This window comes from Pistacia vera, unplaced genomic scaffold, assembly GCF_008641045.1.
Source record: "Pistacia vera cultivar Batoury unplaced genomic scaffold, PisVer_v2 Contig393, whole genome shotgun sequence".
In the NCBI taxonomy this organism is placed as follows: domain Eukaryota; kingdom Viridiplantae; phylum Streptophyta; class Magnoliopsida; order Sapindales; family Anacardiaceae; genus Pistacia; species Pistacia vera.
In genome coordinates this window covers 26,545-53,945 of record NW_022196216.1, presented here as the reverse complement: position 1 = coordinate 53,945, position 27,401 = coordinate 26,545, and the positions used below count along the sequence as shown (strand labels likewise).

General features: G+C 36.1%; 1 protein-coding gene across 1 annotated transcript; it reads right to left on the bottom strand.

Annotated features, from left to right (window-relative positions):
• Positions 1 to 8,679: 8,679 nt before the first annotated feature.
• LOC116141111 (dirigent protein 5-like) lies at positions 8,680 to 11,139 on the bottom strand. The gene is made up of 2 exons (XM_031426651.1): positions 10,914 to 11,139; positions 8,680 to 9,173 (listed from the first exon to the last, which is right to left on the bottom strand). Exons 1-2 carry the CDS (start codon positions 11,137 to 11,139, stop codon positions 8,680 to 8,682), a joined length of 720 nt encoding a protein of 239 aa, XP_031282511.1.
• Between the last annotated feature and the right edge of the window lie 16,262 nt (positions 11,140 to 27,401).

Sequence of the window (27,401 nt, the reverse complement as noted above, 5' to 3'; positions counted from 1 at the left end):
CGAAACTCGTTTCAGTTGCCTGAAAAGCGCCGATTGGAAGAAAATTGTTCCTGGTTTGTAAAGGTTTGTCACTCGAAGCGAAAGAAATTTTGGTGACCTCACCAGAAAAATGCAAGTTCTTATATATGGATTGCGAATCGACGGTTACCACCCCTTGGAACTGAAACGACAACCCACTCTCTCTCCCCGCATTAAATGCGCCCCATGTCGCATTAAATGACGTGATGATGGTCGTCGTTTCGAACGCGCTGCGTAACTAATGCTGTCAAACGGCGTCAGCTCAGCACGCGATGCATTTAATGTGCCTGACAAACGTTTTAACGCGTGCAGAGCGCCTGACAGCGTAAAACCAGGTTCATTGAATCTCTAAGGTACAGAGAGGAGCGTCCCTCAGATCCAGGTCGCTAAGGTGAAGATTGTCAGGTCGCTCTGGCAAGGAATTGTGCGAGATCGTGTTCTCCAAGAGTTTTGTGCCGAGCTCATCTCGTTAAGGTCGGAGCGACCAAAAACTCTAATGTGACTTAGTTTCCAAGGTCCGATCCTCGGACCTTAAAAACTAGAGGGCTTCTGTTATGCCCGGGAAAATAAATGGCTGACGTGGGAAAGTCACGTGAAGGGTGACCTGCTCCCGTCAGAGCAACACTCACACGTCAGACCTGCCAAATGGTATGGAGCTCACACGCGTCCGTTTCCCTGCAATAAGTCGTGCGAAGTCAGCTTGGGAAAGGGAAAATGGGACATAAAGCCGGATTATATCCTGACAATCACACCAAACCATGGATTTAATGATGATTACACGCTTCAGTTTGATATAAAATGAAGAAGACCCCTTCATTAAGGGGATTCGGCCATTTTTCATAAAAAGAAAACTCTCTCTCTCTCTCCTATTAACACATTTACTTTTTGCAACTCTTTTGTAAGTCAGTCCGTAGTTGCGACCTGACCCACACTAATATCAATACAGATCAGTGGACGTAGGACATGCTACCTTAGCATCCGAACCACTTAAAAAACTCCATTTGCATTTATTTTCGTTCTATATATTCAATTTTCACGTGTATTTAACAGCCAATCAACGTTACGCATGTGAGAATCCGTTGGTGCTTAAACCGAGCATCAACAGTAATAATTCACAGGAGAAAATTGGTAATTAAAAGTTGAAGCTGATTAGGATTAGGTAGCTAATTTAATTAATATATTGAAAATGTTAAAATTTTCATCTTAAGTTATTTATCTTTCCGAGAAATAACAATATGTGAAAGATGAACTAAAATATGTAAACAATGAACTTAATTTGAAGTAAAAAAAAAATTAAAATGTTTAACATGATTTTGTGAAAAACCTAAGATATTTAATAACATGATTTTTAATTTACTTGGTCTTGCTTGGTTAAAACTTAAAAGTGCTAAATCTTTACACAAAGACGGATAAAACCCAGAGGCCTAGGGTAACTATGGTGTCCGGTTTAGTAAAGTTATATTATCGTCCAAAAAAGAATTGATAATCCACTATAGCCTGTGAGGCTGTGACCAACCGCGCTCAGTGCAAAAACTTGTCTAGGTTAAGGACTAAAGTGTAGGGTGAATGACATCTTCCCACCCGAAGTTTGCCCTAAATATAATTTACTAGCCGAAAAGTTTCAAAACAACAATTACCCACTTTCTGTTAATATATATTTGTTAAGTTTAACTGAAGAAGGTTGTGATAGTAAATTCAAAAACAGTCAAACAGTGACTAATTATGTGACTTTACCCCTATATATAAACAAAAAAATAAAAAAAAAATAAAAAACGCTACTCTCATCTCCCCATCCGGCCAAACTGCACGACCAACGTGATTCCGACCGAATGGGATATGGCCAAAATCTAAAAAGCGATGGTGAATGCGAGGCCATCACCCCATTAAAGAGCACTTAAATGTTTATGATTTTTAATTCCACATTTTATTACTAAAGCTAATATGACAGAAATATTCACTGAAAGTTTTAATCTCTTTACCAAGTTGATTAAACTTATGCGAAATTGATTAATCTTGTTCATGTTGTGCTTATGGGTTGCTCATTCAACAACAACACAAACAAAAACATTCATGGCATAATGTAAAGCATGCATGGCAAATTTACATGGTTCGGTAACTTGCCTACATCCATGGGACCAAGTCCAGATGAAGCTAATCCACTATGATAAACATTTATAGTTCAATTACAAAACCGAAGTTAAGCATTAGTTGAAAAACACTTCCTGTTATATCAACACTTCAAACTTTACCCTTTGGTTGCACTTCGAACTACCACAACTAACTTCACTCTACGAGACTGCATGGTCAGCCTTGAGCCCCTTTTAAGGTTCAACATCAGAGACGCACTTCAGCTCCACAAGCTTGAAACTCCGCCAGGCATCACCAATGGAACAATGTTCCAGCCATGAACAAAACAAAGTATAACAAAGGTGTTTGTAAGCCTAGCTAAGCATATGAAACCTAATTCAAAACAAAAGGAACCTCAAAGAATATGCAGAGAACTTTCAGAGGTATACTCAGGCTTGAAATAAAATGCATTGGAGAATATGAATACAAAGAAACTTGTGCACCAATGCAAAGGGACAACCAGCCAACATGTCCTTTTTGTGTTTAGCCATTTTGGGAAAGTTTTCACCAAACTTTCTAGGGACCATTATAAAGCAAAACGAATTTTCTTATCCACCTAATGAGTTAATCGCAAGTGTACAAGGACCACTTACACATGTCTCAGATGAGGATAAAGTCCTAACATCAAATGGAGACGCAACATGTATATATAAAATCTGGTTGGGTAAGTGTCATCACACAGACACTTAGTGTCATGACACCAGAAAAACAGAAAGCGATTATGCATTAACAAAGTGATTTTGTAACATCAAAAATCAGTGTCACCACACTGAATTTATAATTTGACAAAAATACTTACGTTCACAATTTTTTTTTCATGATTAATAAGCATAAATGATCTTGTTGGTTCTTGGAGTCGTTGGTGTTGAGATTTTGATTTGAGAGTAGAAGAGTAGTATAAACATCCCTTGCATGACTTTCCTTTGTTGTGATTAATGTTATTAGTTTTATTATTTGGGTGGTTTTGTTTTTCAAGAGATTTTCCTTCTCCTTCTTTTTCTTCCCCCATTGAATTGATATCTTTCATTTTATATCTTCAACTACGACATAAACATAACCCTTCTCTTCTCTGTGCTTTGCTTTTTGTTTGCTCGCATTCTACTATTCTACTTAGTATCCTTAACCAAAAAAAACAAAAATTATTGTTATTGCACAAAATCCTATCCGCTGGAAATTCTTAGTCTCATAAGGTTGATACTAAAGGGGTTGAGACAATAAATGTCAATAGTATATGTATTGATAGGAGTAGATCTGTGAAACGGGAGGAAATTGATGCAAAGGGGGATGGGGCCTATATCATAACTACCAAAGCTCTAAGGCTGAGGTGTTTTGGGGATGGGTTTCGGCAGTCTTTTGTGTATCCACAATGAGTGAGTTGGTTTCGACGAAGGTGGAGAGAGCTATTGAGAAGATAGTAGGGGGGCAAGTGAAACAGGTTATGGTTGGAGTTGGCTACTAACAGGTGAGTCCTATTCGAGGTTGAGAGCAAAATGAAAATGGCAGAGAAGCTATGCAAAGTTGGTATCGTATTTGTGGGGGACGACAAGGTTTGCTGTCAGAGATGGTGGCCAGAGTGTAATGGTGTGATTCCGGCCGAACAAGATCTAAGATTTGGATTCAAAGAGGAAAGGGTATTTTTGTTTTTATAGTGACTATCAATGTCGTTAAGAAATTTCACTAATAGATATTAATGAAAAATGGATAATTGTCATTTTAAAAAATTTCGGATAGTAAATTGTCTTTAGCAATGTTTTAAAACCCGGCCCAGCCCGACCGGTTCAACCGGTTCAACCGGGACCCAAAAGCTTCAACGGGCCGGGTTTAATTTTTTCTTATTCACCCAATACCCTAGGATTTCTGGTGATGATCGGCAAACAATTAACTGTCGGAATGTTAGGGCTTTTGAAGAGCTATTTCCGGTGAATGTAATGGTGGTGAAAGATTTGATTTCCTATGAGTAAATCAACCGAAAATCGAACAAAACTAGCAGCGGCAACGATGAGATTTTTTCGGCGATTGACGAGGCTAACAGGGGTGGGGTGAGGGGGTTTTGGTCGAGAGAAAAAGGGGAATAATTCTGGGGTGATGGGAAGGGTTGTCGTTGCGGAATCGATGGGATCTGGCCTGGAATGCTGACGTCGATGTCGGTGAGATCTGGTCGAAATCGAACCTATTTCGGCTAGATCTTGGGTATATTTTGATGGAAATGGGCTCAAGGGACGATTGGGGTTGCATCTGGGGTATCGCCGTCGCTAATTAGTCGCCGATCGATTTGCAATTGGGGTATGTTTGATAAATTTTAAACCTATAGGGACTTACCTGTAATTTTTAAGGGTATATTTGCTACATTTTAAAAGCTTTTGTCAACCCGGGACCCAGAAGCTTTATCGGGTTTCACTCCGGATTGGGTTTTAAAACATTAGTCTTTAGGGCAAAGTTCGGGTGGAAAGATCTCATTCGGCCTTAGTTTTTGTATTGTAGAAATAGTAACCTTGAGCTGCAACCAGATGTGAGAGGAGAACTAGGAGATAGTTGTCTTTTACTCTTTATCGTAAAAAAAGATTGATGTTACCCAACTTAAGTCCAAGCCCACATCCTATAGGTCAAAAATAGAGATATTATCATTTAAGATACAAAGTTTTCAAACTTTTATAATGGGACGACAGGAGTTATAAATTGTTCAATTAAAGGATTTTTAATAGTTATTTGTCGTTAACTTTAACGGAAAATGACTTTGATGCCCTTGATTTTTTTTATTTTTTTTTAAGTTAATTTAGTTCTTAAATTTTGAATTTAAAAAAAAAAACCAAAGCCAATTTTTTTAAAGGAAATAAGAAACTAAAAAATTAACAAATTAAAAACTAAAAGAAAATTTAATAAATTAAAAATTAAAAAAAGAAAAGAAAATAGTAATAGCTTTTTAACATTTTTTTCTAATTTTTAAAATTTTCATTGTTTTTAATTTGATAAATTTTGATATTATTTACTTTATAAAAAATAATAATTTTTTTTTTAGTTTTTTAAAATTTTATTGTTTTAAACTTTTAGTTTTGATAAATTTTTATTTTTATTATTTACCTTGTAGAAAGAATAGATTATATGTGTTCAATTACATATTTACCCTTATAAAAGGTTAAATCCGACTCTAAGTAACTGTTATTGTTTCTTAATTGAAGGATTTGTAATTTTTTTTCCTCTCATTATAAAAGTCTGAAAAGTTTGTATCATAAATAATAATACTCCTTCGGAAATAATGCAACCCATGGGATGTTGCATATTCCCATTTCCCACAAGACCATGTACCTGGAAAGTTCCAAGATAGTTCTAATTAGGTTAAATAGGCATCATAATAATAATTGGGCCTCTGGCCGGCGAAGCCCGAAAAGTTTGTCTAATGGGAGACATGCCCAAAACCTACTAGGCGTTGACAAGTGGCATGACGCTTGTCATGTTGTGAGGTATTCTCTCAAGTCTCGAAACAACTTTTCCCTACCTCCTTTCATCAATCTATACTTAAATCCTAGGAGAAAACCTTCTTCACCATTATACCACAAAAATCAAAGTAGATGGGTCACGTTAAATCTTGTAAGGGGGCGTGGTTCAAGAATATTCTCATATTTCTCACATAATTCTGTCAATTTATTTAACTTAAGTATTCGATGGGTCATATTAGTAAAATTCATCGGTATTCATTGATCATAAGAATAATTGTAGTTATTGTATGCAAGCAGAAATCTCCTGATTTAAGTGAATCTGTTAAGACAAAAACCTCAGGCAACAGAAATTACTCTGATCATTTTTCACACAAATAATTACAAATTGTAACTGATGCAGATGTTGCATTAACTGGATAAATTGCCATCAATTCCACCAAATTAGGACAATGTCACCTTAATAGAGCACAAATTGTTTACAAGGTTAGTGATATTTGTGTTTGAGCAAACAACATGTTCCCACCCAAGTTTAGCGAAATCCAAGGTTCCCACACCTGTTTTCATAAAATCCAAAAGTCATGCAAAACAAAAAACAACTGTAGTCAGCGTTTGGCTGGTGCGGTGAGGCGAAGATGAGAAGGGTTTTTGTGAGTGAAGGGTAGAGAGGGAAGCTAGAGGTGGAGTCAGGGGTGATGAACGGTGTCAAAATCATGCCAAACCGGCTTGAATTGGCGGTTGCGAAGGTGGAGGTGAGTTGTGGAGGGTGATGAATTCGGCCAAAAATCAAGGGTGGAAACATAATTATTTTGAAATTTTCATTTTTATTTCATATTTAATGAGTGTAAAGTGAGTACTTTATCCTTTCACTGGTATATATTAAACAATTTTTCATTAATTTAGAGGTGCGAATTTAGAATTTATAAAACCAGGTGAAACCTTGGATTTCACTAAACCTTGGGTTGGGAACATCTTGTTTGCTCTTTTGTGTTTTTAAGTTTTTTTTTTTTTTTTTCCTTATTTAAACTGATACATAATCTACATGAATCAAGTTCATAGAATATATTGATAGTCACTAGAATTATTTATTTTATAAACTAATAAATCATGGGAGACAAGGTTCATGGACAAAACTATAGCTACCGTCAAATTGACATGCTCATTATTTTGGCTTAAATTCCTTCTACTAATTATTATTGTACAGTTGAAATAAGTGGTAATCTATTCAATAAAACAAAGCTCCAACAACATTATAAAAACATATATCTGTTCAATAAAAAAAAGCTCGAACAACATTATATATATATATATGATCTTATTTTCTTCTGCTTGAGAAAATTTATTGGGATCGAGTGGTAGAAAAATTGGACAGACTTCCACATCATGCAATATTTGGATTTTTAACACTTATTTTAATTATTTTTAATAAGACAAAACAATTGATTCAAGAATATAGTTCTTTATAATTCGCCAATTATTCACTTACATTTCGATCTTCCCATTATAAAAGAATAAACTAAATTAATAATTTAAGAGCCATAAGCTGAATTAGTTGATAAGGGATATTGATATACCAACAATGTTATGCATATTAAAAATATATATTACCTTAAAATTCTATGATAAATGATAATATTTAATATTATAAAAGATAAAAACAAAACGGAGGCCTAAGGGCATAATCAGAAGCAGGGCATCTTTGTAAGCAATTTTTCTAGCCTTCCGAGGATTCCATAATCGGATTTTTCTTCATGAGCATATCACCGACTACTACATCCATTTATCAATTACAGTTTAAACTTACATAAACTTTGAAGAAGAAGAAATTGGAAAAGAAAAATGTATCTCATTTGTTTGTTAGCTTGGAATATTTAGTTCTCCACGGTGTTTCTTTCTCAAACAAGTCTATTGATTACTTACATAGTACTAATTAAGTAAAGGGATTGGATAAATTTGTTGAGCAGCTGGCCCATTATGCTGACAAATCGTATGCTCGAATATTATGTATATCAGTATGAGCACTTGATTAGGTTCGTAAAAGAATAATACTATATGCATTAATCAAAAATCATACAATCTAAATACTAATTGATGTGATAGACCTCTTTTATTGTCACGTCAGTTTCTCTCAAAAGCTAAAAAAAAAAAAAAAATTAAAATTTCAATTATTAATACTTGAATTAATATAATTTAGTTAGTACATATAACATTACTCTTAGTAAAAAGGTTGGCTATTGCTTTTACTAATTTAATAAAGAATGATGAATTAGTTAAAAGTCAATAATGAATAAATAAGTTTGATTAGGCCATTGAAGAAGGTAGAAAAAGTGGCTTAAATAGTGTAAAGTTATGTTCATAGGTCTTTGGTGTATAGCTCATAAATGCCATGCATTCTTCTTCACCACGTTCACACGTCTTCCTCTTTATGAAAGATAAACTTTTTGGCGGTAACAACTGTCACCGAATTGGAAGCAAAGTTTTAGCTTCATGTCTCCCGACATGTCAAAATTCTCATACTTATTTGGTGGCTTCACAAATTCACACGCCGGATTTTGTACCGAAAATCTTGACAAGTTTTGGCCTTCCCTTCACTATAAATACAGGTGCATTTTAAGGGGAGATCACACACATTCTCAAGCAATACAAACACTAGAGACGGAGAGTTTGAGTTAGAGAGATTAGAGTGTGTGAGAGTGTGAGAGATATTTGGTGTATTTAGGATTTGGGGTTGAGAGTTTTCACCAAATATTGTATACTCTATTTTGCTAGTTAAATTCAGCTATTATCTTCGCCGGTAAACGTAGACTAAAAAATCGAACCACGTAAATTATCGTAGTTATTGTGTGTTATTATTTTTTCCTGTTTTTCTTGACGTTAATTTTATCTGTGGGGTTAGGTTTATCACAACAAAAAATCTTATAGAAATATGAACATTCAAAGCTGAAGATATGTGGCAAATTTCCTGTCAGGAAAATGAGATTTATATCACGGTGTCCAATTAACATCACTAAATGACCACCATTAACTTCCAAATTAATAATACATTATGAATGCGTATCTTACTTCAGATTACCAACCAGCAAGCCTAGTACATAAACTCTAATCAATAACATTCATACAACTTAATATCCATCTTGATGCGGAAATACTCAATGCTTTCGACAGCTTCAGTTGTGAAAGTTACAATACCTCTAGCCATGAAAAAGTCTCCAGTTCCTCCAACCACAGAGAGATCCCGAGTAGGCGCCCCTAAAGGGTCTGACCCCATGATATTGATAGTGCCTTTATGTTCAGTCGAGTTGAAAATCAAAGAAAATGCAAAGAGTGTACTGTAGTCAGTTCTCATATCGTAAACAGACAGCCCTTGAGCTGCAGCGACAGGAGGAGAGAGGAGGTTTTCATCTTTGGTAATGGGATCATCAAAAATAATGAGGGAGCGAAACTGGTAGTTTGTCGCATTTGTAATTCTGTAAGATGTTGAATTAGAAAGAATGTTGCGAGTTCTACCAAAGAGGATGTCATGATAATAAAGCACAAATTGTTTGCATGGTTTCGGGTATTTGGAACTTTTCCTGGAAGCTAAAGCTGAAGGAGAAATGATGGAATGTGATTATTATAAAGTGTTGTGATCCACGCTTAATTAAAGGCTGAAACTATTCTGGCTTGACTCATGGAATTACAGTTACAGATTTCATGAAATTACATTGATTGTATTTGATTGTATTTCCATATTTTACATTTGTAATCTTGTATAAATTGAACACATTACAAAACTGAAATATACAGAATATTACAAAACTGAAATATACAGAAAATAAATATTCTTTCATCTTCTATTCTCTTATCTTCTAAGCATTATGTCATCTTTATTCCTAGACCTCTTTGGCTTCTCTTCTTGCCATACTCTGCAAAAGAAAGAAACAAAACATCATCACTACAAGCCCTTTCATTTTTTAAGTTTATAGCTTGTAGTAATGGAATGGTTGGATTTGTGTGAGATATGGCAATCTTTCCTCTTTATATAGTGATGAAAGAGTTAATCTGTTATTGTCTCACACTAATCAAACATTATAATAGTCCACTCAACAACTCTCTTTTACTTAATTTGACTTTGTAGTGGTAGTAGAGCTCATTATTCAAATGTGCTTTATGATCATTAATAAATAAATGCTTTATCCTGTTGGGTTGTTGTTTATATATATATATATATATATATATATATATATATATATATATACACAGTAAAACCTCTCTATAGTGATACTCTATATAGGAATAAACTCTACATAGTCATCAAAAATTATATTCCCAATTTGGGATAGTTATAGATAAGAATAAACTCCACATTGTAATAAGTTATAATTTTTTTAATTTCCGTCTTAAGGAAAGTTGCCTCCACATAGTAATAATTATTTGTATATTGCAAAAAAAAAATATGTTATGTTACATTAAAGGTTTATGATGAAGTAAAATATTTATCTAAAGTTGTTTGCGACAATGATTTATGCTTTAGAGTTGTTACCAAATCTTCTAACTTGCGGGTATATAATAACTTGCTAGCATGGACATCTTCTTGTTGAAGCCAAAATATTTCTAGCTTCTCAAGCATCTTTAAAGCTTCATGACACGAAACTTTTTGCATTTCCGTACTATCATCCTCAGGATTATTTCATTTCTCTTCTTGTCTAATTACAGCAATGATTTCTTCTTCAGTTAAAGCATATACGACTTGTTGCTCATTTGGATGATCGAGGAAGACATTAATATCCATTCGATTAGTGTAGTGAAGTTGTCGAATCTGATCACTCAATTTTGCAATGACTTTTCTATTCTCTTCATCCACTTCATTTGTAACTTGCAATTCATCGACATCAATGGTCCTAATTTTGCAGTGCTTAAAACAATTGATAATTGTTTGTGGCTTCACATCAATTGACCATGCAGCAACTGCATTTACAATTCCATCAAGGATACTTATCTTTTCTGGTTCCAATACATGAACTTCTATCCATTTCAAAAGTAAGTGATTAAAGCGTTGCCGATAATAACCTTTGAAATTTCTAATAATGCCTGCATCACATGGCTGGATTTTGGAAGTGCTAGCTAGTGGTAGGAACAGAACAGTTGTGTGATGAAGTGGGGGGAGATTCTCCTTTTTGCCATGTGCAGTACAATTATCCAATATAAGCAAGACATTTCTATCCAAACGGCTATCAAACCACTTAAGCCATTCCATAAAAAACAAAAATGTCATCCATGCATTTGAATTCACTCGATACTTGCAAATGAGATTATCATGGTTAACATTATTAAAGCATCTTGGATTAAGAAACTTACCGATGACCCAAAGTGGAAGTTTGTTAGAGCCATCGCCATTGCAACAAATAACAATTGTAATCCTCTCTTTGTTTTGCTTTTGGCCCTCCAATTGCTTTGTTGCAAGAGAGTTATCGTCTTGCATTTGATAAAATAAGCCAGTTTCATCCATATTATAAATGTCCTTCCAAGCCCATTTGTCTAATTCCTCTCTTATTGATGGAAAACTAGCTTCAATATTCTCCATATTAACTAAACCACTTTCCCCAAAATGATGAAAGGAATGAATTGCAAGTCATTGCTTGAATTTTTCCAACCATCCATTTGAAAATTCAAATGAGGTAGCTTCGAGATAGAGTTTCCTTAGAAAAATATCTCCCTTCTCTTTTAACAATTCACCATTCATATTGACATGCTCTTGATGGCATACAAACCATTCATAGAGGGCAGACTCCATTGCTGGGTACTTTACCATCTTTGAATGTTTTGTGTTTGGGTTCAACAATCCTTCTTCTTGAAAGAGGTTAGCTGATCGTTTAAGTGTCTTAGATATTGCTGCTTGTGATACCTTAAGACCATGAGTATCTTCTAACCACTTCACAAGATCTTTCTGCTTCCAACTAGGGTTTGATTCTTTCATTTTGCACAACTCAACACGAATACTTTCGGTCAATTGAGTTCGTGTATTAACTTTGGGTGGCATGATTGATTTGCTAGAGGAAGAAGAAAGGTATCACTTGAATTGGTGGAAGATTTTATTAAAAACTTGATTGAATAAGTTGAAACATAACAACCCTATTTATAGCAGGCTAATCATAATTCTACTAGGATAAGTAAATAAGAAATCCTAATACTACTACTAAAACAATGAATTGAAATCCTACTAATACTAAAACATGAATTGAAATCCTAGTACTATCAAAACATGAATTTTAAAATAGGAAATCAAGTAATATTAAAAGTAAATAGGAAATCCTAATACTATCAAAACATAAATTATAAAATAAGAAACAAGTTATATTAAAAGTAAATAAGAAATCCTAATACTACTAAAACAATTAATTGAAGTCCTAATATATACTACTAAAACATGAATTATAAAATAAGAAATCAAAATAGTTTTTTTGCAACTACACATCTATTAAGTTATAACCTCCTTATAGTAATAAATTAGTTTGATCCCAACATTATGACTATAGAGACTATAGAGAGGTTTTACTATATATATATATATATATATATATATATCAAGCCTTTTGTTTAATACACCAATTATTAAAATATAATACTAGGAATTTAGAAGCTTATGGTTGCCATCATGGGTCCTGACACAGCAGCCTTATATTGAATGATTAATCTTCATTCTGGTGCACCCACACAACAACTTCTCCTTTTTCACAGCATAATTTACATTCAAAGTATCCAAAATTGATCTTTTGAAAGAAAATTATCAATCAAAAACCAGTTAAAGGAGAAAAAAATTCTCAACAATTTTGCCTGATTGGATGGTAGGAAAATTTAGACACATAATGGGGGGCACATGCAATATTTGGACACTTGTTTTTTAATAATTTTAATGAGACAAAGAAGGGCTTGGAGAATTGAAAAAGTTGTTAATAATTCGTCAATCATTCATGCATAAATTTGCATTGATAGCAGGCTGTTACCTTACAGCAGAATCGAAACAATTCTATGGTAGAAAAAGAAGATGATTGTTTAATTATATACAAAGAGACAAAAATGTTTTCTATTTCTAAAGAAAGTTGAATGGATAGAGTAATTTAGAATTGAAGTAATAATTCACAGGAGGAAATTGGTAATTAAAAGTTGAAGCTGATTAGGATTAGGTAGCTAATTTAGTTAATATATTGAAAATGTTAACATTTTCATCTTAAGTTAGTTATCTTTTCGAGAAATAACAATATGTGAAATATTAGATTTTGGTAGAGAAGAAGATCGTAGAAAGAGGAATTTTTTTATTATTATCGAAATGTTATTGTATAGTACACTTAAGTAGTAGAAAACGTTAACTAACTGAACCAACTCAACTAATTCAGTTAACCACAATTACAATTTGGTTAACCATAGTTACATTTAACTAAACAACACTAATGAGGTATACTTGATTAAGTTGAGCTGAGAGTTGAGTTGTAGTATGCTGATGTAGTAAGCTGTTGTAAACAAGTTCACGGAATAGCTTAAATCAGGCCGAGTCATGCATAAGTACAGAAGCTTACCAATTAACTACAGATAAGTTGAAGCATCATTTAGCAAAGGATCTCCAGTGACATTGAATTGCTTATCATAATCCAAAGAAGTGAATTTCATGTGCTGATCAAGAGGAATAACAACATGTCTAGCACTTGATAAACTAGTAGCATAAATTAATTCTAATGCATACTTACGCTGGCTGATGGAAATACCTTTAGCAGACCTAGCCACTTCTAAACCAAGGAAATACCGAAGCAGCCTGACATCCTTAAGCTTAAAATTGGAATGAAGCAAACTCTTTGTAGCATGTATCAGATCAGAATTGCTCCCAGTGATGACTATGTCATCAACATAAACTAAAACCACCACAATGTGACTTCTATATCTTTTGATAAAGAGGTAATAATCTGATTTTTCCCGGAAAATCCTCCTTGATGCAGGGCTATAGTGAGTTTAAAGTTCCAAGCTCTAGAGGCCTGTTTAAGTCCATATAAGGACTTGTGAAGTCTGCAAACCAAATGTTGTCCAGAAGGTTGATGGAAACCTTGAGGCAAAGACATATATATTTCCTCAGTTAAATCACCTTGTAAAAAGGCATTATCCACATCAAGGAGATACAAAGGCCAATTATGAATTGAAGCTAAAGAGAGAATGGTCCTTACAGTCACCATTTTAACAACCGGGGAAAATGTTTCCTCATAATCAATTCTAGCCTGTTGTGTGTAACCTTTAGCCACCAACCGAGTTTTATGCCTCTCCAAAGTACCATCAACATTAAACTTTAACTTATATACCCATTTACACCCAATTGGATTTTTACCAAGGGGTAAAGGAACCAATGACCAGGTATGATTGTCCTCTAAAGCTTTGATTTCCTCTGACATGACTTTTACCCATTTAGGATCTTTGGAGGCTTGGGTAAAATTAACGGGTTCAGTTAAGGAGGAAATTTTGCTAAGACAAGCTTGGTATGTGGGTGAAAGATGATTGTAAGTTATGGAATTTGAAATGTCAATGAAGGAGGTTTGCCAAATAATTTTTCAAAAGGAGAGAGACCTTTTAGTACAATGGTTGGGCATCTATTAATCAAATAGATTGTTGTTCGAATACAGTAGACCGAAAGTGTGTGTGGTAGATTGGATTGAAATTTCAAGGCTCTAGCAACCTATAAAATGTGTCTGTGTTTTCTCTCCACAACACCATTTTGTTGTGGAGATTAAACACATGAACTTTGGTGTTGAATGCCTAGCTTTGCTAACAACTCATGACAATTTCCGTTAAAAAACTCTAAGCCATTATCAAAACGAATGCATTTAGGTGTTATATGAAACTGATTTTGTACAATGATTAGGAAATTTTTAAGCAATTGAAAAACATCATATTTAAATTGCATCAGGAAAATCCATGTTACTCTAGTGAAATCATCCACAATTGTAAGAAAAAATCTTGAATTTCCAAAAGTAGGTACCTTATAAGGGCCCCATACATCCATATGCAAAAGATCAAAAGCTGAATTTGAAATACTTTGACTTAAAGGAAAATGTGTTCTGGTTTATTTTGCTAAAGGACAGATTTGACAATGTGAAGAATTGTCAATTGGCAAGTTATTAACCATTTGTTTTAGAATATGATTTGGGACATGCCCCAATCTTTTATGCCAAATATGAAAATCAGAAATTGCCCTAGAACTATGAATTGAAACTTTATTCATGGCTGCATTGCAAATACTCGGTGCAAAAAGTATTTTGGCCAAGGTATTGATGTCAGAATTGTGAGATGATGGTTGTGTGAAAGGCACATGAAAATATAAGCCTTGAAATTTTTTACCAATCCTTTTCAACCTGCCACTCCAGAGGTCCTGGATTAAGCAAAAATCAGGGTAAAAGGTAATTGCACAATTATTAGATAAAGTGTATTTAGAAACAGAAAACAGGTTATATTTGAAGTCCAACAAATGCAATACATGATCTAGACTAATCTTATCATCTATCCTAACAGATCCAGTGTGCTTAATTCTTATTTTGGCTCCATTTGGTAGGCCAACATATGTTTATGGATTAGAAGTTATGTCAATAGGTGCACTTAGCTAGACAATCTACTAGTCATATGATATGTTGCCCCTGAATCTATAATCCAACTTGTAATGTCATTAAAACAGGATAAAAGTGATGTAGCTATACCTGCCACATTAGCTGATTTTGAAATATTCTCCTTTCCAAGAAGTTGAAGCAGTTGAGAGTATTGTTCTGCTGAGAGGATTGTGCCTAGTGAATTTGAATTTTTTGGTGATTCCACAGAAGTGTTGGAGGCTGTATCAGGTTGTGTATATGCTTGATTAGTTGCTGCCCTATTCTTTGATCCATTCTTCCCCTTGTAATCAGTAGGGTGACCATGAATTTTATAACATGTATCCCTTTTGTGCCCCGGTAGATGACAAAACTCACACTCTATATAAGGCTTTTTCCCTTTATATTTGGGATTATGATTTTGCCTTTTTTGTGTGTTTTGCGCATAGAAAGCAGTAGTTACCTCTTAGCCAACATTATTTCCCGACAATATTCTCTGGCTTTCACCTTGGTTGGCAACAGAATACGCTTGTTTTACAGAGGGCAGAGACAACATCAACAGAATTTGGCTTCAAACCATAGAATATGTGTCATTTAATCCCATTAGGAATTGTAGTAATCTCTGTTGGTTTAAATGTTCAAGGTAAGCCTTAGCCGATATACTATTAGGTGGTGGTAAACTGATTAGGGAACTCAATTCATCCCACAATGCTTTCAATTTGTTGTAGTAGATGGCTATGGACATAGTACCTTGTGTGAGATTAACAATCTATCAATGAATTCCATAAATTCTTGTACCACTCACTTTATGATATTGCTCCTATAGATCATGCCAAACCTGATACGCACTAGTGGAATATACGATGCCATTGAAGATCTCTTTTGAGACTGTATTAAAGATCCACGCCAAGACTAGTGAATTGCATCGTTCGCACTGTGCTCCTAGGCTCAAATCAGACGGTTTCTTGCATGTACCATCAACAAAACCAAGTTTGTTTTTAGCCCTAAGTGAAACCATCATGGCTCTGCTCCAGATTCCGTAGTTTTTAGTACCTGTAAGTTGTTCAGTTACCAAAACAGACCCCAAAGTATCAGATGAATGACTGTAGAGTGGCGAGTTCGTATCTGAAGGGTTCATCATTGATTCATTACTGGAATTCATCATTTACTAAGCTAATTCTGCAAAATAGATTGAAGCATAAACTGGAACAAAGAAATTGATGAGCTAATCAAGATCAGCAATTGAGGAAACAAAGTGTATTCTTAGGAGATCAAACCCTAAGCTCTAATACCATATTAGATTTTGGTAGAGATTCTAGAGAAAAAGATTGTAGAAAGAGGAATTTTTTTATTATTATCGAAATGTTATTGTATAGTACACTTAAGTAGTGGAAAACACTAACTAACTCAACCAACTTAACTAATTCAGTTAACCACAGTTACAATTTTGTTAACCACAGCTACATTTAACTAAACAACACTAATGAGGTATACTTGATTAAGTTGAGTTGAGAGTTGAGCTATAGTATGTTGTTGTATTAAGCTGTTGTAAGTGACTGTATCTTCAATATAAAAGAAGAACTAAAATATGTAAACAATTGAACATAATTTGAAGTAAAAAAAGAAAAATTAAAATGTTTAACGTGATTTTGTGAATAACTTAAGATATGTATACTTGTACTTTTTAATTTACTTGGTTTGGCTTGGTTAAAACTTAAAAGAATCTATTAAATCTTTACATAGAAACGAATAAAACCCAAGGCCTAAGGTAACTATGGTGTTTGGTTTAGCAAAGTGGAAAAAGACTTCTCCTATAAGCATAATCACCATGTTGATGCAAAAAATACACCAACTAGAGCGATCTGATTGACCTTGGCAGAATCAAAATAGATGTGTGCGTGACTACAGGTAACCAGCAATGTGATGAATTGGAAACAGTAAAGTAAATAACACAGAGAGTTTTTAAAATGATTTGGCGAGTTATACTTTTGAGCCTACGTCCACTAATCTTTGTATTTGTTTTGAGAGTTTACAATAATAATCCTAGAGTAATTTGCTAACCCTTTCTCATCGTTAGAGTGTGTTTATATACAAGTTTTGTACAAAGGAAATAGCAAAAATAAAGGGATTACAATTAAGATTGAAATGCAACTCCGATATTATCACGATTGAGGGTTGAGATTGCGCCAAGATTACTATCGATCTGATCCCTTCCGAGATATCCAAGATCTAAAGTTATCTATGAGTTGATTAAACAACTATAGGGATTAGTCGTGACTAGCTTGTGCTAGGTTAAGCTACAACTCGGCGAGCTTATGTTGGGTCGAACAAACGATTGAGTCGAACTAATTCTAGGTCAAGCTTTAACCTTGCAATTCTCTGAGCTTGATGAAAAATCACACACAACATTTTCCCCCTAGTGTTTGGTGCTTGTTTCGAGCTTCGAAGACTATTACTCGATTTAATATCAAGTTCAAACTTCATCAGTTGTGTGCTGAATGTAGATTCGGTCGAGCTTCATGAGTCGGACTCATCTTTGGTCAACATACTTAACACTTGGCTTTTCTTCTGCTGTGATATTCTTAACAAACTCGGAATTTGAAATGAAAGGTACATATATAACTTTCATGCAGTCATGTCCCATTAAATACGGCAACCTTTGGTAGTTACTTTTCATCGTGTGTGGGCGATTACAGCTGTCCACGTGCGCAATCGAAACAACGTGCAACTATGGTTACGATTATGGTAGCCTGATGGTTGATCACCCCTCGTAGATGATTGATACGTGGCCACACCCAAAGGACAGGATTGCTCAACGAACAGAAGGCTGAGATTCACTATAGATTGATGGCTACGATCGAATCCCACCCTTTCATCTTCCATGCAAACCACTATAAAAGCAGGCAACTTTGTCAGAAAATCTACACACTCTGCAAAAGTTTCCAGATTTTCTTGCTTATTCAGTCGCTGCTTTTTCGTTTTCATGGTGCTTTTCCAGCGAGTTTCTTCCATCTTTTCACTTCGGTTAGGTTTCTTTCCCCTCCTTTGCTTACTTTTACGCCTTTTTGCAATTAAGGGTGGCTATTTCCATGGCCATATTGAGTTTTTAGGGCTTTGTTAGGGTTTATTGAGTGTATTTCTGATAGTTCTGGGTTTAAGGAAGGTTTATGGTGGCGACCGCCGGATTCTTGGTAAGTTGCTTGTATCTATTGTCCGACGCAAGCTACCCTGGGTGCTTGAACTAAAAGCAAAGTGTGGATAGGTCATCGAATTTTCGAGCTCTGACTCATGTTCACTTCTATTTTAGGTATCTAGAGGCGAGCTATCATCATGTCTTCGTCAAGCAGCCATAGCATTGATCGCATGTTCAATTCCCTAGCGGGCTTGGCAATTCTTGGCGGTGTAGTCCCTAAAGCTTCTGAGGATGTCATTGTCCAGAGTTTAGACCTCGATTTGGCAGGCTCTTCAAACCATGCTTCTGCGAAGATTATTCAACTGAAGAGATCTCTAGTCCATAGGCCGCGGAAGGAACCACATTCCTCGATTAAGGCTGATGGCCTTAGGCGCATAACTAAAATTTATGCGCCTCAACTTTCCTTGAGGGTTCTGGGAGGCTTCTCTTGAAAAAATCCCCCCACCAGTAGTGTGACAATCTCTAATACCCTTTTGAGGTGTGGGATGTCCATTCTCCCTAATCACTTCATCAACAGTGTTTCGAGACGGTTCAACATCGTCCTTCTTCAGTTGTTGACGAACTCATATATCATTATCATAGGCATGTACATTGCATACCAAATAGTTGAGTTGGGTGAGTTATCTGTAGAGGAGCTCGTCCACTTTTATAGGTTAAAAAAGAGTCAAGATCAAATGTACTACCTCTCCAAGACGAGAAAAGTATATGTTAATGATTTGGTCGACGTCCCAAAAAAGATCCCGCATTAGGACTCTTAGTTTTTCTTTTATGAGGCCGAGGAGACCGCCATTTTTGCTTTGGAAGCTAGTAAGACTTCAACCTTTGTGTGTGCAAAGAGTGTTTCTAAGCTTGACTGTCGGACTAACCAAATTTCTTTGCTTTGCAGTAAACTAGAGACGGGCATTTGGGACTAGGTCAAAAAACCCAACCCAAAAACCCGGTCCTAGGAGGCCTGGTCCCAAAACAGGACCAGGCCTTCGGTCCCAAGCCCGGGCCCAATTTTTTTTGCACATTTTTTGTTTAGTCCCCTATACAATTACATAAAGCCCCCTATAAATTTTAAAATAAACACAAATTATAGGAGTTAAAATAAAATTTTACAAAATTCATTTAAAAAAAAAAAAATTAACTTTTCTCTAATAACCGTTGGCTGGTAGCCAACGGTCATTTGGGGGGGGAGGGGGGGGCCCACAATTACACTATAAATAACCCTAAAATCTTTCATTTTTTCCACACCACTCAATCTCTCATTCTCTCAATCTCTCAACTTCAAATCTCTAATCAAATTCTCATTTAATTTATATTTATAATTTATAATTTATTCATATTATTTATTTATTTATATTATTCTATTTTTTAATATCATCTCTTATTCATATTATTATTTAATTTTTTTCGTTTTAATTATTTATTATTTTATCATAAATTCATAATGGATTCCCGAAATGATGCATTCGGAGAATTATCCCCGAATGAGTTTTACGTTCCATCCACCGAAGAAATGGAAGGGTTCAATCCATTTTCACCATTTCCTCCAAAGGCAGCAGCTACAATTCCACAACCACATTCAGTCGGCACGAGGTGTAGCCAAACACATGCGACCTGCGAGTCAACGGGCACGGTCATAGCCCAACCCCCCCGACCGTCAAAGAGGGTCGTGTCCGATGTATGGCGACACTTCATCAAATCAAAACAGCCAAAGACAAATGGGAAGGGGGAAGAATCATGTGGGATATGTAATTTCTGTGGAACCATTATTGGCGCTGAGAAGGAGACTTCGACGATGCGACGACACGTGGAAAAGAAGCACCCCCAAATAATACAGTTGTCGAATACATTTTCAAGCGGATCAGGTAAACAAATTCAAACTCAACTTAATTTTAATCCACAATCCTCAACATGACAATATAATGCACATGTTGCACGAGAGGAAATAGCAAGATTCATAGTTGCTACGGACTCTCCCATTTGTTTATCTGAAAATCCTTATTTTATTCACATAATTAAAACTGCATTTTGTCCAGCATATACCCCTGTTAGTACAAGTACAAGTAGAAGAGATATACTAAAACTTTATAACAAAATAAATAATAAACTTAAAAACAAATTTCAAAATTTTAGGAATATATCTATTGCACTTACATCAGACATATGGGCTTGTAGATCAAAAACCGATTTTTTAACTGTTAAAGTACATTTCTTAGAACATAATTGGAGTTTACAGCAAGAATTGATGGGTTTTAAACCATTATATGAAAAACATAGTGCTGAAACTATTTATTTTACAATTCTTGAAGTTTTGCAAGAATATTTATTAACTAACAGAGTTGTAGCGCTAACGCTTGATAATGCAGCTGCTAACACCGCAGCAATCTCTTTATTTAAAAAGAGATTGGATCCGCGTGGTGAAGGCAAATTTTTTCACTAGAGATGTGCTTGCCACATCATTAATTTGATAGTTAAAATAGGTTTAGATGCTATACATTCGAAGATAAAGAGGGTGCACGCGGCTATCGGATTTATTGTCGGTGGTAGCAATAAAAGATGGCAGGAGTACGTCAAATATTGTAAGCAAGAGGACCCAACGGTTTGACCTTTAAATTTATGTACGAACATGCCTATCCGTTGGAACTCCACCTACTTGATGTTGGAAAAAGCTTTGCCAACCACAAAACAAATTACAGATTTCATCAATCGGAAGCACTATCCAGAGGAAGTTATCAGCTATGATGATTAGGTAGTTTGTGAACTTTTTTATTCATTTCTTCAAATTTTTTATGATGCTACTAATACATTAAGTGGTATTTATTATCCGACTCCTAATTTAGTGTTAGATATTTTACTTCAAATTGCTAAAACTTTTACTAAATATAGATATAATAACGTTTTAAGGGAAATTGTTTTAAAGATGGAAGAAAAATATGAGAAATATTGGTTAGATATTCCATTCATATATGGATTAGGCCTTGTTCTAGATCCTAGGTTTAAATTACACGTAGTTAACTGTATAATTACTAAGTTAGGCCAGCATTTAGGACATGATTATACGTCTTATTTGACTAACTTTAGACAAAAATTGGATAGCCTTTTTTCTTTATATGAGAACAGGTACAATGGAAGTGGAAGTGGAACGTTCAGGAGAGAGGATCAAGACCTTGATGCAGCCTTCCGTCAAGGATCGAGCAAGTGGACGTATGTGGAATGTGGCGGAAGTAGCAGCTCCAGCTCGTACATACATGGACCAAATGAGCTGAATCGCTACCTACAAGTGGACTTGTCCTTTATGACGATGAAGGAGCAACATGACATGGATATTCTTTAATGGTGAAACCAACATGAAAGTCGATTCCCCATTGTAGCCCAAATGGCACATGACATTTTATCTGTGCCGGTTTCTATAATTGCATCCGAGTCAACATTTTCAATGAGTGATCGAATTGTTGAAGACAGAAGATGTTCTTTAACCGATGAGATGATTGAAGTGATAACGTGTTTACGGGATTAGACTCATGCAGAAAGAAGACTACAACAGCACCCTGAAGATCCCAAACTACTCGAACTCTTTAGGAATACAGATATGAATGATGTAAATATTGTTGACGATGAAGATGAATAATTTAATAAAAAGAAATTATTTAATTGTTTACTAGTGAAACGTGATTATTACATTTATGTTGAAAATTAAAATTAACTATTAATTTATTTATTATTTTTTAAAATTAATTAAATTTTTAAAAACTTACTACTCTACTCCTGAAAAATACTAAAAACCCCCCATAAAATTTTATTTCACCCCTAAAATATAAAAAAAGATCAGGGGAGGAAAAGAAATTATCCAAGCCCATAGGACCGGTCTGGGTCCTAATATTGCTCATGGACCTGGGACCGGTCCTAGGCCCATGAGCGACCCAAATAGGCCCAGGCCTAGGCCTGCTTGGGATTGGTCCTTGACCAACTCTACAGTAAACATCGAGCAAAACTTTCTTCCTACGGCGAGCTTAAAGCGGCTTTAGCAATCTTTCCGACATGGAGCACAACGTTAACAAGCTTATCTCGCTTCCTCGGTTGAGAGCGTACAGCTTTTGCGCTGACAACACCAAATTCAACACCATTCTTGAAAAAGGTAAAGTGCTTACTACTCAGTTTTTTTTTTTTTAGGTCACTGATTGTTTGCTTTTCCTTTCGTAGATATGTAGGCCGAGAAACCAAAGGGCTTGAAGAAGAAGACGGTAGCATCCGGGACTACCAAGAAATTATTGGTCACTCTGACAAAGAAGCAGTGTACTGATGTTGCCAGGACGGTCGGGCAAGGTGCCTTGCATCCAGTCCTCAAGTGTAGCGGTAGCAAGCTTGGGGAAGGATCAAGTGCCAAGAAGCTTGCGATTGCCTCCAAGGCAGTCGGGGAGAAAAGTGCCCCTAAGCCTCAAAAAGCATCAGCGAAGAAGACCTCTTAGCCAACTGAAGGCTTGGGGAAACAAAAAGCGCCTGAGCAGCATGATGGTTTAGGCAAAAAGAAGGTGTCAGAGCAGCGTGAAGGCTCCAGCAAGAAGAAGTCGACCGAGCCGCAAGGGGGCTCAGGAAAATAGAATGTCACCAAGCAGCAAGGTGGCTCGGGCAAGGAGGCTGTAAGGCAAGCTGGTGGCCCTAAGAAGTCCGCAGCCAAGGACTTGGCTAAGAAAAAAGTATGTTCCCATGGGTGAAGTTGTCATTCCTATGGGAATTAAATCAAGGTCGTCTCAACAGGGAGGTACAATGACAGACAAGGCAGCTCGGGTTGTGCTCAACGCAATAATCAACAAGCTATCTGAGCACATCAGTGTTAGGGCCTCAGTAGTTAGGGATGTCGTCACCTTGTGAACTTACATAGGCATTAGCGATTCGTCTCCTCCCCAACTATTGTCTTGGGCATGTAGCTACATGATAAAGGTATCAATAGTTCACCTCCCTTTCCTTTTTTTTTTTTTTTTTTTTTAATATATGCTTGTCTTTTTTCTCCATTGATTTTCATTTCCTTTTAGGCTTACGTGGCGACCAAGCTTTTCTTTGATGAGAGTTATCCCACCTTGGTGTGTACTCATCAAGGGTGGTAGGAAGCGAAGGCTCTGAAGGAGGATGTCTTGGCTAGGGCCGAGGTGGTAAATAAAGAAAAGGATTTGAAGCAGGACGAGGTTGTGCGGCTCAAGGAAAAGGCCGAGGCTAAGGCCTTTGGGGTCAAGGAAACGGAGTTCCTTGACAAAATCAATGCGAGTAAGACCGCTCAAGCAAAGGCTGAAACAAGAGCGATTGAGGTTGAGAAGAGTTTGGCACAACAATGGGGTGCCAAAAACAAACTGAATTACGAGCTTGCCTTGGCTTAGACGATTGCCTTCGACTGGGAGACTAAGTATAAGAAGGCCTCGCTTGAGCTCGCCAAGGAGGTGGTAAGTCGCCAAAGGGTCGGGGTTGAGGCTGAATGCCTCAAACTCAACGTCGGGGAGCTAAACTCGGCCATCACAATCCGTGCTTGGGAAGCGGTGGTCTTCCTAGTGTAGAAACTGTGGGAAGCTCATCCTTCACTAAACTTTTCCTTCCTTCTAAGGGCTTATCAGAAGGAGGTCAACCGGATGAAGACCGAGGTCCAAGGCATGGCATACGTTTACTCGGATGACTCTGAGCCAGATGGTGAAGGTAAGGATGAGGGAAAAGAAGATGTTGGTGTTAAGCAGGAGGTCGAAGATTTGGCTCCTCTGGCCACACTCCCGCCTATTGCTGTTGACCTTCCTCTGATCGAGACTCCAAAGGATGTCCCGGCTTCTGCCCCTAAAGCCAAGACTCTTGCTGTCAACGATCCTTCTGCCCCCATTGGCGACGAGCTCCCTGGTCCTGTTGGCGATGATGCCCCCGCACTTCCAACTGCTTAGAGTTTTTTTCATATCTTTTTTTTTTTTTTTAGTTTAGTTTGTAACTAAACTTACATAATCAATGAAAAATTTGTTTTGCACATTTCTGTCGAGCAATTTTTATTTCTACAGAGTCGTTTCGATCGTCCTAATCGAACTTATCATAAAAAAATTGAATTTGCTCCAAGTTATGCGTAGCTCGCTTCTTGAGGAACTTTTCAAATATACATAAGAAAATCTTATGCGACAACTCTAAGTTTAGACTAGTTGTCTGTCTTGAGTTTTAGTCGTCGGTTTATAACCGATTTTCCTTCGACGTGTTTTACTTAAGTTTTTTCAAGTTTAACTTCGTCGATTCGGGAAATTTCTCCCTTCATGAATTGAATTCTGGCATGGCTTATCAAGCTAAGTTGCCTTTTTTTTGAAATCTTGACTCTTAAGTTTTGGATGTGATCATGTAGGTCGCGATTTTAAAACCATAGATGATAAATGATGAACAAAATACTAATAAACAAAAAGTGACGAACAAAATAAAGTTCATGAATAATACCTCTTTTTTTTTTATAGAATTTTGGCCATAAACGACCTTACAATGAATATTGGAGAAAAACAAAACATGAATGAAACCCGAGCTGCTTATTGGTAATACCTTTGCAAATGCTCAGCGTTCCATGCTCGCAGTATGGCTTCACCATTGAGGTGCTCCAAGTGGAAAGTTTCTGGTGTGAGTTTTTTAGAGATCCTGAATGGACCTTCCCATTTAGGCCCAAGTGCCCCCAAATTCGGGTTTTATATACCGTAGACAACCTTTCTAAGGAATGGGTCACCTACTTCAAAGTCCATGTTCTTAACCTTAGAGTTGAAGTATCGTCTAGCATGTTGTTAGTACGAGGCAAGCCGTAGCTAAGACTTGACTCGATGTTCTTCAATTAGGTCTAGCCTCAGGCGAAGAAGATCTTCGTTTGTTTATTCATTAAAGACTTCTCTCCGAAACGAACTAATCCCTACTTCAACTGGGGCCATTGCTTCACACCCGTATGGTAGAGAGAATGGGGTTTCTCCTGTCGAGCTTCTAATTGTCGTTCTATAAGACCATAAGGCCTTAGGCAATTCCTCAGCCTATCTTCCCTTCAGGGCGTCGAGTTTCTTTTTAATGGTATGCTTGATCACTTTGCTCACAGCCTCCACTTGGTTGTTAGCTTGAGGTCGATAAACAGCAGCGAAGCTCTTCTTGATACCGAGCCTTTCGCAGAAAGATCTGAAGTCCTTACAATCAAATTGTTTCCCATTGTCAATTATTATTATATGGGGATGGATGAGTGTTTAAATAGAACTAATAAACCTATATTCAGTAGACACGTTTTGGACTTGAAACCCAAGAGCAAAACCATGAAGCCTTGTAATACCAAAGTGGATAATATTCGATCAATGAAATTTGGGCAACACTCATTAAGAAAATAAACTTCCCTGCTTTTAAGGACTAAAGTGTGGGCGAACTAAATATCATAATTAGTTATTATATCCTAGAGATAGTTGTCTTCTAGTCTAGTTATTTACTATTAACTTTAATGGAAATGACTTAGATGTCCTTAAGTTTTTCTTTTTTTCTTTTTTTCTTTTTTCTTTTATGAAATTAATTTAGTTCTTAAATTTTAAATTTAAAAAAAAAAACTAAAAAAATATCAAAAGCAATTTTTTTAAAGGAAATAAAAAAAATTAACAAATTAAAAACTAAAAGAAAATTTAATAAATTAATAAATAAAAAATAAAGGAAAATAATAATAACTTTTTAACATTTTTTTCCAATTTTTTTAATTTTCATTATTTTTAATTTGATAAATTTTGATATTATTTACTTTGTAAAAAATCATAATTAATTTTTTTGTCTTAAATTTTTAGTTTTGGTAAATTTTAATTTTAATTTTAATTATTTACTTTGTAGAAATAATAATTTATATTTATTCAATTATGTCTTTACCCGTATATAAAATTAAATTTGACTCTTAGTAACTATTATTGTTCCTTAATTAAAGGATTTGTAAATTCTACCGTCTCATTTTTAGCGTAAACGATAATATCCCTTGGAAATAATTAAGGGAGAGTCTTAAAAGAGCTAAGCAGGTCATATAACAAGAAATTGGGCCTAATGCAACCCAAACCCAAGATCCCGGTCAAATTTGCAAGGAGCCTAAATCCATGAGATGTAGACATATGTCCACAAGACCTTGTACTTGGAAAGTTCCACGATAGTTCTAATTAGGTTAAATAGGCATCGTAATGATAATTCAGTTTCTGGCGGCCTAAGCCCGAAAAGTTTGTCTAGTGGGAGACATGGCCAAAACCTACTAAGTGTTGACAAGTGGCATGACACTTGTCATGCCATAAGGTATTCTCTCAAGTCTCACCCACAAACTCAAACAACTTTCCCTACTCAAAAGTAGATATAGACCTTTTCCCCTCCCCTCCCCGCCCCGCCCTGCCCCGAACGAGGCAGGGATTCCCCAAAAAAATTAGGGAAGATGTTGATGCTTGATTTTTAACACCAACTACTTGCACGTGAGAAATGCTAAGCGGACTTAGACGTTACACGTGACATATGAATATTTAGTTAAATAAAGAGTGAAAGACAATGTTTAAAGTGGTTCGGATGCTTAAAAACGAATCCTAAAAACTCAATCATTTTGGTCATCTCGTTAGTCTCTCCCAACGTGACCTGGAGTGAGATTGTCCCTTTGGGAATCAAATGATCTCTCATGAAACCATACAGAGGGATAGAGGCAGGCTTCAGATATGCCTCGTCCAGTTTCATCTTCTCGAAGGCTCGTTGGAACAAGATGTTCATGGCGCTTCCATTGTCCACCAACATTCTGTGGACCTCGCACCGATCTATTTCAGACGCGATGATGAGAGCATCCTTGTGGGGATGATGCAATCGCACCGCGTCCTTCTCAAGAGAATGTGATTTCCTCCTCTCTAAAAACTTTAGCGGGTCGCAGCGTCGTGCTCATCACACGTATAGGGTCATGACAAGTTACGCGAGCATACCTTTCTTGGGCACCTCGAGAATTCCCCGCGAGGTGCGGCCCTCCAAAGATGATCCTCACACAGTAAAGACCTTTGCGACCATGACGCTTCTTTCCCGATTCCTCTTGATTTTTCT

Bases quoted from the DNA above. Each gene is read 5' to 3' on its own strand.
- LOC116141111 (XM_031426651.1), bottom strand. From the start codon at position 11,139: ATGGAGAATATTGAAGCTAGTTTTCCATCAATAAGAGAGGAATTAGAC. The intron at 9,174-10,913 runs GTAAGTTTCTTA...CACATTCCATCA, and splicing joins ACTTCCACTTTGGGTCATCG to TTTCTCCTTCAGCTTTAGCT.